This window comes from Anopheles moucheti, chromosome X, assembly GCF_943734755.1.
Source record: "Anopheles moucheti chromosome X, idAnoMoucSN_F20_07, whole genome shotgun sequence".
Lineage (NCBI taxonomy): Eukaryota > Metazoa > Arthropoda > Insecta > Diptera > Culicidae > Anopheles > Anopheles moucheti.
Genome location: NC_069142.1, coordinates 6570628 through 6583758, shown reverse-complemented (window position 1 = coordinate 6583758; position 13131 = coordinate 6570628). Strand labels below are relative to the sequence as shown.

Here is a 13131-nt window from a genome sequence, read left to right as displayed (position 1 = left end):
CCTGGCCCGGACGCCGACGGGCGATTCGTGTGCGTGACCGTTCGCTGGTAGCGCAGCGATTGCGCAGGTATACTGGCGGCGTGTGTTGCAAATATTCACTGGCTGGAGTGTTGTACCTAATTTTTGTATTTCTTATTTATTTCCTTATCACATTCATTTCACCAAAAAAAGTCATAATGGATCCTACTGTACAATGCGAAAATGGGCCTGTTGCTCACTGTATCTTTATGTGATTAATCATTATACTTTACCCCGTATTCTTTTCAGCGGTGACCCACACGGACGCCAGATACGTTGCACTCCCGACTGGAGCGAAAATGCCGTCTCCGGCGATCATCTCTGGGTGCCAACTTCCGTTTCCGGCGACTGCTGCTATGTCGGTGATAACGATTGCACGGTAAGCTTGCTTGCTATTTTCGGCTGTGTAATGGGTAACAGCACCTGTCGGTATGCAATACATTTGAAACATCACTCAACCAACGAAAGTGTAATACACGACCCGAAATATTTGAAAGCCGTCTTGTAACACACACAAAAGGGATTAGGGAATGACAATAATGTGATTTTGTGATTACGGTTGCATAGATACAGGCGTAAAAATTCGGCTAGGCTTGAGCTAAGGCGATAACCTTTTTCAATTAAAATCGCACACCATAAGCAGATTATTATATTATAAAGCGGTGCATTTTTTCTCACCAATTCATTTGTTTTACATTAAATTGTTTATTATTTAATTCACTTAATTAGTTCCCATTTTAAAATTCAGTTGTTCTAGCTTATAAAACTTTTAGTCTTAGTTTAGTAAACTTATCTTATAAAACTTTTATACGATTTTAAACATAATTTACTTTCAACAAACAACTAACGAATTTTCATTGTGTCAATACTTAAAAAATTGCATTATTTACATCAGTTTAAGTTGCAGCTCAAACAGTGATCTGGCCCTAGCACAATTCGTACGCCTACATGTATGCAAACGTATTGCACGAGCACTTTTTAGGCTTTCTGTAATAATTTACCGATTTGCCTGCATACATTACCGGACCCGAAATAATTATAACTTCCAATTCGCAAATGAGACAGACGTAATGCTGGTGAGTGCATAATCGATTTCCTGAATTTGTTATGCTCGCGTGTATCAGTTAACAAAATTAATCAAACTACTGCAAACAACCACCGGTGCGGTTGCTAGCCAGCGGTTACTGATCGTCCGTGGGTTGCATATTTGTGGAAAACATGCCCTTTCAACTACATCTCGACTGATGGGTTTCGTGTTCACAAAAGCAATTTGATATTTTACCAAATCAAACTGCCATTTTCCGTTTGTGCTGCGGGAATTTTGTTCTGTTTCTGGGAGACGGAATCGTTAACAATCAGCGTTTCAGAACAAATGCTATTTTTACACTTTGGGATATGCCAGAAATTGGCGTATGGAATGACAAATACAGTATTGGAACAGATATTTCATCACAATTATGAATAGTGCAATGTTTTATAGAATTTAGTGTAGATGTTTTCAAAGCTTTATTATGAAAACAACATATGCAGATGGGTGGAGGGTATCGCAACCAATCGCGCTGATGATTATTCATAAGCCTTGGATATTGTTCCACGGCAATTCTGATAACCGCTCCGAATAGCGTGACATATGTCCTGTATGTATATTCATCGATTTTAACAAGCTGAAATGATTCGGATCGCTAATGCTATCGCTTACTGTTTGTGACTATTATTCGGCCATTGCAAATGCCATACGCATCAAACAAGCTCGTTTAGTGTTGTACGCATATGAGAAAATGAGAAAGTCCTAAAGAAAGCAGGCTTGGTTAGGAGCTAAACGAATCATTTCCTTGAAAGGGTTCAGATAACAATGGCATATAAAAATACCGTACGCTTCTTACCATTCTCGGGCCGTTTCTCGGCTTGTTTATTTGATACCGGACCGGAAACTGTTACCAGTAAGCTGAGCCTTTTTTTTCCTCTTCTTCATTTGGTTTCACACAAAGAACCCACACAATCGAGTGTTTTCTGTCGATCTAATTTTCTAAGCATCCTTTCTTTTCCCAAGGACTGGTCGTTGCACGTTCTGCACGGTTGGTGCCGTGACCAGGAACACTAACGGTGCACTCGGATGCACTCGTGCTTTTTACGATGCTAGTTTTATCGTCAAACTTTTACGATCGTTTCCCTGAAGCAAATGCAAATTCCAACACTTAAACTTCGTCTTCCCGCCCTCCACTCCTCCGCCCTTTGCCCGATCTAACCCTATGCCCTCGTCAACAGTGATTGGTGTTGACCTTCTGAAATGCTCTTTTACGACTGGCACGCTGGGCGCCCAGCCCGGTCTTGACTCCAGCACAATTGCGCAATAGCCTGCACCGGTATACTTTCCGTGCGGGATGTCTTCCAAGATGCAGGAAATCCGGTTTGGTGGAAGGCAAAAAAAAAACGAAAATAAACCGGAAACCAAGCAGTACGCTTTGAAACCCCCTACGCAGCACGAACGGTTGCATTTTATGCGCTTAAAAATTGCTTACAAGACGTTCCACCGGATAGGGCGATAAATTCAAAGGCAGGGGAAAATGATTGCTACTTGCGACGGTAGCAATGGTGATGTGTTTTTTTTCTGCCGTAGGACAATGTGCCCATTCGCTCCAGCAAAGGCACCGGAAGGGTTCGATCTTAACAGCTTAGCCGATTGGGTTTTATTCCTTTTGCCTTCGCTTGCTGTTTGCGGCGCTGGATTCGTTGACGAATGTTAAGAAAACACCAGACGACGCGCGCGAATCCGCTAGTATTTGCAACGATCAACTTTTAATAACTCCCTTGTTTTGATCGGAGCAGTTCATCACCTCTTATCATAGCTAGTTTATGAAGCTGACAGAACAATAAAACCGTAAGTGTAAACCGCACAAGCCAATGTTTTTTCCGCGGTTTTGGCGCTGTTGTGGTTAATCGTTCACCGCTTCCTGTCATCCACCCGCCCCGTAGGAGGCAGCGTTTTTACTGCCAACCCAATAAACGCGTCAGCAAACCGTGCATTCAACAACAAGCATTAAATCGTTTCTATTCCATTTTTATGTGTGTTTGTGTTTTTACTTTTATTTCTGCTCTTCCATTCTCGTCTGCTGCACCGATATTGCCGATTTAAAACAAACCGGGATTTAGAAGCACGGACCGCGGATGAAGTGTGCCGCGTGCAAGATCATCTCCCATGCGAGCTGCATCTCGGTGCTGATGGAACGTAGCCAGCTGCAGTGCAAACCGACGTTCCGTGACGTCGGTGTGCGCCAGTATCGCGAGCAGACGAAAACCACCCACCATTGGGTGCATCGGCGCACCGAGAAGGGCAAATGCAAGCAGTGCGGCAAGGTAAGTGGCTACATTAAGGACTCTAGATGTTGCGAACCACCGTGTGTGACGGTTGCGTGCAAAATGCGCAACCGACCGGTATCGTTGGGATTGTGAACGGTCGGGTGGTTATGCTGCAGTTGGCTTTTATTTTACTAACCCTTGTTCGGCTTAGCCAAATTTGCTGCACTTCCTTTCGAGATTAGATTTGTTCTTATTGCACTGGTATTTATTTTTTTGTCGTTTTGTTGAGTTCTTTGAAATTAAATCAAAAGCAATTGCTTTTTTTGATTAGATTCTTCGTTGATTTTGGCTCTAATCAACGCCAGCTTGTGTTTTGCGCCTTAATGTTATGCAATACGCATTACGCTTTTGTTGACGAATTATTCTTTCGGATGAATATTGGTTGTTTCACAGGGTTCTGAACTTGAACTGAATCTCTCCCGGGTTAAATACAAATAAAATATTTTCTTTAGGACAAATTAAGTGTAATAAAAGAGGATAGAGAAAGTCAGTACGAAACCAGCTTTTTTCGCAGTTAAAGGTGTTCTGTAAAAAATCAAATAAACAATCGCACTAAAATAAGAATGTTCTACCCAAAGTAGACTTGATATTTTACTTTAAATTTATAGATGTTTGGGATTTTTATAAATCGAATCATACTTATAATGAAAACCATATCAAATCAACCAAAAAGGGTACTAATTTAATATGTTAAAGTATAATTTTATCGTGAATTGATAATATTTGTCACAGCGTTGCTTTAGATGTAGAAAGATGAGCTGACTATTTGTACTAAAGTTCAAAGCCACGTTTGTCGGTTAAATTAAAAATGACAACCTATTTGAAATTATCCTCATTTATAACAAAAAATAAGTTTAAACGTAAATTAAAACGAAATCGATTGGATGCAACTCCCTAGTTTGCCATACGTTATATTAGAATGAAAGAATTTCGATATCGTGACAGTAAGTAACGATGAAGGTGAATTTTCATGTACAACTAGATTCATACAAATGATCGAAAAAAAGTTTTAAACTAACATGTTTTAAACAGTCTGTTCAACAAAAAAAAATCATATTACATCGTTCGTGCTACATCGGTAGCTAAAGTTTTCGCGGTACATGGCTTTGAAACCCAATCAGTGCAATTTTACTTGTAACGCTGAAAAAACATTGCACGAAGCTGACGTCGGAAATAGTGCCGAATGCAATTACTGCTCGGTTCCTTTTACGAAGCTTGGTGGCAAACAAGGCAAGGCAACAAACAAAGCGCAACGAAGCAAGAAACACTCACTCAACTCCGCACGTCTGTGATCAGGATCGGGGAAATCAGGATTCGATACGCACACAGGAACGGTGCGCGTCACTATTTAGTGCAGGCGCAATGTCAAACGTGTGTCATTAGTATAGGAACCGTCACAGTGAGCGCATCGTCGTCGGCACGATGCGAACCGATGCAACAGTTGGTTTTCGTCGTGCTGCCAGTAGTGCCAGTGCCAGTGAGGATGGAACACGTGTTGACCATTAGCTGCTTGTGTTTGCTGCTGCTTGTGATCGTGATTATAATTAGCGGAAAGTTGTTTGCTCATGACAGTGTTAGATGGTTTTGGTAGCTTTGTGTTTCGCATTTTAAGTTTTAATTTTTTAAATTATTGTTTTTACATAAGTTAACAATAGCACAAGTGTAATAAGTGGTTTGGTTTTAACAACATAAATGAAGTTATCAATTGTGAAGTACATATTATAAAGCAATTAATAATGATAAGGGTTTCACAATGCATTTTTTTCCTAAGTTTTAAAATGAAGTTTTGTGATTAAAATAAATTATTTTGCATGGAAAAGCAATGATTTAGGTGCAATGCAGTTAAATACTTTAACAGTTCAACACTGTAAAGAAATGCTCAAATATGTTAATTTTGTGTCACGAATTGCATCCATCTAGGCGCTCTTTCACGGCCAGCAATCAACCAAACTAACAATCTTGCTTTCGTGCTTACGTCATGCCATCACTGAAAGTTTCAATTTCACGGTCACAATCATCTTAAGCGGATGGGATAGATGTTGGCCATTTTGCTTATTTCATTGAATGCAAAAGAATCTGAATGCAAGTGTGCTTCTGTTTCCGTGGTTCTTAAGTCATACATTCTAGAAAACTATCACTTACCTGATTAGACTTGTAAGAAGTGTTTGCCATAAAATGATTTGTTCTATGCCTAGCGAACTGACATAAGTCCCAGCTAGGCAATTAAACGCAAGATACCATTCTTTTCCTAAAAAAGTTCGAGATATGTTCTGTAAATGATTTGTACGATGATTTGTTGCAACTTTCTTTTCTAAAATGGTACAAAAGATATCATTCCAGCGCATACAATCAAACACAATCAACAGGTGTTTAAACCATCGCTACCAATTTAGTTCCGTTCTTTCGACCAACCACTACGCAGAACGGGAAAACAATCAAGCGCAGCGACGAAAACACACCGATAATGTTGAAAAAAAAACCGGAAGCTTTCCGGAAAATACCTTAGCGAAATCGTGATCTGTTACCGTGGCGGAAATTGGCAATGAGAGATGATCCGGTGGACGCCGGATACAGTGGATAGCTGCCATGTATTTTTTTTTTGTTCGTTTCTGGTCCAATTCCGAATGGTGCGAATGGTAAAGAGGTTAAGAGAGTCGTGACCCAATAGATGGCAATACGACAAACGGGGATGAAATATTTACAGGAGAAAATATTTATCAACCGTTTGAAAAACCAAACGCATTCTGATAAGGGCAGTGTTGGTGTTATTGCTTCTAATAACTCACATGTGATGGTATGTGAACCAATGGTTGATTGACTGAACGGCAATGTGTTGGAAACGGCATGAGTTTAGTAAAATGTAACAGAAGTTTTATATTAAATTTTGCAAAATATTTTACAATGGATTTGTTTGTATTGTAAGTGAATTTGTTTATGCTTGACGTATGCATATTTATATACTGTAATAATACTTGTCCTTAATTCCCAATAATTTATGCTCTTAAATACTAGCTGAAACATATTATATCAAAGTTTTAAACTTCTAAAGAAGAAGATCTTCAGCTTTGAATTGCTGAATCTTTCCATATCATTAAAAATTAATTAGTTTTGCTAAAATGTAGGTGGTTAAGGAGGATACAGAAAAGCAAAACAAAAAAACAACCAAAAGAATCTAAAGCCTGAGAATGATTTTGTAGCCTTATTAGATGAGGAACAACACAGCAGTGTACGCCGAGCAAGTAGAACTTGTATACGGGTTTTATACCAAAAGGAAAGATAATTTCTGCTGCAACAATCGTAATTAGATTTTCCCATGAACTTGTTGGGCGGATATTGCAAACTGTTCGGAAGTGTCTCCAGGAAATTCTGTAGCGAACGAAGAGTCGCATTTGGAATGTATCCTGGAAAAATTAATAAAATGCTCCATCAGTAAATGCATGCTATTAGCCAAAGTATATCTTAATAAAGAAGCAATTCAATTTATCTGATTGATCGGTACGATGAGTTCTTGATTGATTTGCAACCCCATGTTTGCGACGAAGAAATATGTGCGTTTGTGTGTGTGTGTGTGTGTGTGTGTGTGTGTGTGGGTGTATGTGTGTCCACAAATGACATCTCTTCATCTTCATGTGCAAAATAGCATATCTTATGGTGAGTTGGTACGTTTAATACACGGATACCCAACTCTGGAATGTTTGGTTACAATGCATTTATTAGATTATTGATAGATAAGTAGCCGATGTTCGCTTCTGCCTTTTCAGAAAACCGTACCTACATCAAACGGTTTGCACACGGGATGGTTGAATGTCAACAATAAATGAAATATTACGCAAACCACACGAGTCGATTGATGTTGCTTTCACCTAGCTTATGGGCATACCGTCTTTGTGTGTTCTGCCCCATAATGGCCTTGGGTACTCCGATCATCCGGAGCTAACAGCTCAAATCAAACAAAGCTATATTACTCTCCCGTACGACACGGTATGGTTCGGGACCTCTTGGAATTCGAATGTGTTTCGTGTAATGTATTTAGATGTTAGTTTTAGCTAAAAACCATCTATATGCTCAGTTAGATGCACTCAATCTCTTTGCTACCCGGTAAGCCATAATTAGCGCCTAAATGTTTGCTTTCCACCCTACATAAGATGATGCTTAAGGCAAAGAGTTTAATTGGAATATTTGTTAGCGATAGGTTTGCAGCTAGGCGCGCACGATACGTGCAAACAATTGGCACCGACCGGGGCATCTATGAATCGCAAGTTATAATTGGAATGCATTAGAAAATAATTACACCGATTAGCGGTGGCACCTCGCCAGGTTGCGATTTATACGCGGAACTTAATATCTTCACCGATCGGAGATGCAAATGCCTGCCGCGCATTACTCTAGCAGTTAAATCTATCTTGCACTAATTGGTGAAGCGATGTACTGATGTGCGGTTTGCATAATGCAAAACCGACTCTGGACGCTAATACTGTAAGCGGCCGCAACGATTTAATCTGGTATGGAAAAGTGTTCTTAATTCTACAAAATAAATAGCATAATGGAGCTCAAATAGGCAAAAGACGATAAATGGGGCGGATAATTAATGATATTCAAGTTTCAAATTGTTTTGATATGTGTTTGTGTTTCAAATGCATGTAAATTGCAATTTCCATCGTTTCAAAGTTCATAACGAAAATTTTAAAATATAATTTATCGATCAATTATTGCTATTTCTTTATTGCTATTATTTTTTATATTATTGAGCATATTACACTTCCAAAAGTTTTAGAATTTCAGTGTAATCACTCATTTTTGTTTATAATACTATAACAATAATTAAAAAATAAATTAGTCTGAGTCGTTAAAAATATACAAACAAAAAATATTTCTACAAAAAAGTTCAGCAAGTTTAAAAATAATTCAATAACATGTTAATATTATTTGAGGTTCTTTGGCATCTATAATTACTATTACTGAACGAAATTTATCAATCATTTTTATATGTTTCGGTAAATTTTTAATTTACTCTCAAAAATCTGTTGACCCAATTATAGTGTTACGCACTGTATAACATTTTTTAATTTTGCTGTTAAATAGTGCTACCACGCGAAGTTAAGCAATGCGAATAACAATTTCCTAACAATATCCGCAATCGTTGTTTGAAATTATCTCTATTGAAGCCTCTTTTTGTGTTCCACATATTTTCCAAACATCTTTCAAATACACAGTCCCTGCAAGCGAAACTTACGTTCAGCTCGAAAGAGATAGTCGCATTGTCGTGCGCTTGGTGCAAAGCGTCCTACCACAACAAGGAAGCGTGCTTCAACCCGGAACGTATCGGCGAGGAGTGTACACTCGGTAAGTACGGTTAGCCCTTCGCATTTGTCTATCCGAAAATGTTGCTCGGTAATTGAACAAAATAAAAACGTTTTCCCCCCAACCCCCCTCACCACGCAGGCACACACCGGAGCATCGTTGTGCCACCGTCGTGGATCGTGAAGTTACCGCGTAAGGGCAATTTCAAATCGTCACTGCGCAAAACACCGCAGAAAAAGAAGAAGGCAGGCAAGAAGGTGTCGATACCGCGGGAACCGCGCACATTCGTGATCAAACCAATACCGACCGCCAACATTACACCGGTGCTGGTCTTTATCAATCCGAAATCGGGTGGCAACCAGGGCGCAAAGCTGCTGCAAAAGTTCCAGTGGTTGCTAAATCCGCGCCAAGTCTTTGATCTGACGCAGGGTGGTCCACGGATGGGGTAAGTTTGATACGAGAGTCATTCGTATATTAGTTAGAATTTTTGCTTCTTTGCTTTTTTTATAATAAAAAAAAACAACACTCTTAGACGACAAACTAAAATGACAAAGTCTTTGAAGTGTTTGCAATATTCGTGGAAATCTATTAATGTGTAATTTAAATTAAATGACCACACTTTTCCTTTAACTTTAATCTGATTACTGTGAATTGATACTTTTTTAAATGGAAATCCTCAGCATGTTGCTTTCAAGAGCTCCCAAAGGCCATTTTCCAACAAGCTAATCTCATTCCCAGAATTAAAGACCATGGTATATACAGTAATTAACTCTTGTAATTCTAATATTGTAAGTCTAATTCTATTGAATCAATGGAAATGGTTATGAGGTGTGGTACACTATGGGCTAAGCGCAGTCATGAAAGGGACAAAATAAACATAAAAGTTGCTTAACATTTTTGTTACCGTTGCAATGGCAGTTTTAAACGATGATTTATGGGAAGTTTACTAAAAGATAAGATTCAGTTAAATAAATGTAGTATGAAATTAATTAAATTCTTTAATATGGAAAATTATTACACCTGTGACGCATATAATTTTCTTAATTTTTTTTTTCAAATAAGTATTAATATTTTATGCTGTAGTAGATTCATAACTAAGCTCATCAAAAAGTATTTAATAATATGTTATTATTATTAATAATGATAATATGATAATGATAATTAATAAAGATTTGATCTTTTAAATATGGTAAAACATCTCAATCCATGTCACTCTTGTTTTCTCATATGATGTCCTTTTATGTTTTTTTTTTCTCTACAGACTTGAGTTGTTCCGCAAGGTACCACAGCTACGTATACTCGCCTGCGGTGGTGACGGTACCGTCGGTTGGGTATTGTCAGTGCTCGATCAAATTAACTTCGTACCGCCGCCAGCCGTTGGTGTGTTGCCGCTCGGTACCGGGAATGATCTTGCCCGTGCCCTTGGCTGGGGTGGTGTAAGTAGAGCTGCTGTGTAATGCCTATCGCGTCACTCTCAATCAACAAATAATCGTTCTTTTTCCACCCCGAAGGGATACACCGACGAACCGATTGGGAAGATATTGGCAAACATTGGCAACTCCGACACGGTGTTGCTCGATCGCTGGAGTCTGAAGGTAGAGCCGAACACATCGGTCCCAAACACGGGCGACGGCAAGGACAATCTACCGCTGAACGTCGTGAACAACTACTTCTCGCTCGGTGTTGACGCTCATATTGCACTCGAGTTCCATGAAGCGCGCGGTTAGTTACCCGCTCGTTCTGCTGTTACCCGCTCCCGTACGAACGGCCGTTTGATCACATTTACTGTTGTACATTTGCAGAGGCGCATCCGGAGAAGTTTAACTCGCGGCTGCGAAATAAGATGTTCTATGGCCAGGCCGGTGGCAAGGATCTACTGAAGCGCAAGTGGAAGGGTTTGGCCGAATTTGTAACGCTCGAGTGTGACGGCAAGGATCTGACACCGAAGCTCAAGGAGCACAAGGTGCACGCTATAGTATTCCTCAACATTCCAAGGTACATGACGATTGTTGCTCGTGAGGGGAAAGGTTTTTCTTTCCAAAGCTAATCCTCTGCGTTGCGGTGTTACAGCTACGGTGGTGGTACACATCCGTGGAACAAATCCGGTGGCCAGTTTGAACCGGCTACCGACGATGGTATGATCGAGGTGGTCGGACTGACCACCTATCAACTACCGTTGCTGCAGGCCGGAGGTCACGGTACCTGCATTACTCAGTGCCGCACAGCGCGCATCGTCACGTCCAAGACAATACCGATGCAGGTGGACGGTGAGGCGTGCAAGCTGAACCCGTCCAACATCGAACTCACACTGCTGAACAAGGCTGTGATGCTGGCCAAGAAGAAGCCCGGGCGGGCAAATGTACCGTAAGTGTTGTGCGCACACGCCCAGTCGTATATATATATTTCCGTTAACACATCGTCTCCACCTCGTCTTCACAGGCAAGAAAAGTTGGAATCACTCAACATCAGTCTGATGAAGATCATGATGTCGGACTACGAGCAGCACCACTATGACAAGGAGCTGCTACGACAATCAGCGGTAACGCTGGGCAGTCTCGAGGTGCCCGTTACCGATCTGGAGCAGATGCGCGTGCTCATCAACAAGTACTGCAGTGAGCAACCGGACAGCCCCAAGCTGTCCCCGGACTGGTGCTTCATTGACTGTAAGCAGCGACGCCGCTCCACACTAAACAAAACCACACATGAAAAATCACACAATCGTCATCCACAGCCTGCACCGCCGAGCGTTTCTTCCGCGTGGACCGGGCACAGGAGAATCTACACTTCATCACCGACATCGCGACGGACTGTGTGTTTGTGCTGGATCAGGAAAGCCCGACCCTGCCCCAAACGCCCGAGGACGAACATCGGCGGCTCGGCGCCCATGGGCCACCGGTTACGAGCAGTCTCGAATCGAGCGATGGTGCCGCATCACCGTTCTCACCGCACGCCGGCAAACTGTTCGACCGCTCCCTGTCCGGGCCGCCAGCCTCCAGTGACATTCCATTGCGCAAGAGTATGGGAATTTGCGTGGCGTGCCTTTGGTGCCCATTACTAACCGGCGAGCATTGGTTTTTGGTCTCTTTTTGTTTGGAACTTTTTCGTTTCGGCAGGTTCGCAGGGTTCCAATGAAGCGGACGGTACTCATCCACGTGCCCCGATGGTGCACGACTCCGTTGGCAATGGGCAAAGCCTGGACCAGATGGTCAACTTCAAAAGGTAAGAGCAGAGCCTACAAGACCCCTTTATAAATCTGTCGATTTGTAGATTTGATATGCATTCTAGTCCATGGATCATCCAACAACCGTATCAACCTTACATCAACACCCATTACATTTTACATTATACATTATTAATCTGATCTGTATTAATCTGATCGACTGGTGTTGTTTAAACCCCCTGAAAAGATGGTTCGGAAATACTCGATTACACTGTACAGGTGGAATATTCAGCTGCATTGATTATTGATTACTTTATCTACGTATTGCGTCTCTATTACCGTATGCGAGTACAGTCGTACTCATGTTCAATTCGCCCGACAGTTGGTTATCCTAGTTTTATTACACACCAGGCGTCTCCATTGCAAGTGTCACAAACCACCAGGCATCTCCTTCGGTACTATCACAAAACACCAGGCGTCTCCATTGCTACTGTCACAAAACACTAGGCGTCTCCTTTCACAAAACACCAGGCGTCTCCATTGCTACTATCACAAAACACCAGGCGTCTCCATTGCTACTGTCACAAAACACTAGGCGTCTCCTTTCACAAAACACCAGGCGTCTCCATTGCTAGTGTCACAAAACACCAGGCGTCTCCATTGCTACTATCACAAAACACCAGGCGTCTCCATTGCTACTGTCACAAAACACTAGGCGTCTCCTTTCACAAAACACCAGGCGTCTCCATTGCTACAGTCACAAAACACTAGGCGTCTCCTTTCACAAAACACCAGGCGTCTCCATTGTTACTATCACAAAACACCAGGCGTCTCCATTGCTACTGTCACAAAACACTAGGCGTCTCCTTTCACAAAACACCAGGCGTCTCCATTGCTACAGTCACAAAACACTAGGCGTCTCCTTTCACAAAACACCAGGCGTCTCCATTGCTGGTGTCACAAAACACCAGGCGTCTCCATTGCTACTGTAATAAAAAAAAACACCAGGCGTCTCCATTGCTACTATGACAAAACACCAGGCGTCTCCATGCTCACGCACTAGGCTGACATGCGAACAAAAAAGCAATGAATCGTGAACACCTGTACCAAACCGATATACTTTATCTATTCATAAGTCACATCTATATTACATAATCGCAGCGTGTAAATCGTCAACTCACCAGCCCGTCATACGTTGCGTTGTGCTGAAATGGTTTCTTCCCTCCCCTTCTCGATACTGTGCGCATATCCATCCATCCATTCTTTCGTCCACCCTTCACCCATCTGTGTTCTTC

The 13131-nt window shown here is 41.4% G+C and overlaps 1 protein-coding gene across 1 annotated transcript in view; it reads left to right on the top strand.

Annotated features, from left to right (window-relative positions):
- LOC128306417 (eye-specific diacylglycerol kinase) overlaps positions 1 to 13131 on the top strand; it is a 34826-nt gene that overhangs the window by 15554 nt on the left and 6141 nt on the right. The window contains exons 3-13 of the mRNA XM_053043936.1: positions 268 to 397; positions 3169 to 3372; positions 8589 to 8718; positions 8818 to 9121; positions 9938 to 10112; positions 10188 to 10398; positions 10479 to 10671; positions 10747 to 11040; positions 11116 to 11339; positions 11408 to 11692; positions 11790 to 11895. Coding sequence (XP_052899896.1) covers positions 268 to 397; positions 3169 to 3372; positions 8589 to 8718; positions 8818 to 9121; positions 9938 to 10112; positions 10188 to 10398; positions 10479 to 10671; positions 10747 to 11040; positions 11116 to 11339; positions 11408 to 11692; positions 11790 to 11895 — 2256 coding nt within the window. The remainder of the gene's footprint in view (positions 1 to 267; positions 398 to 3168; positions 3373 to 8588; positions 8719 to 8817; positions 9122 to 9937; positions 10113 to 10187; positions 10399 to 10478; positions 10672 to 10746; positions 11041 to 11115; positions 11340 to 11407; positions 11693 to 11789; positions 11896 to 13131) is intronic.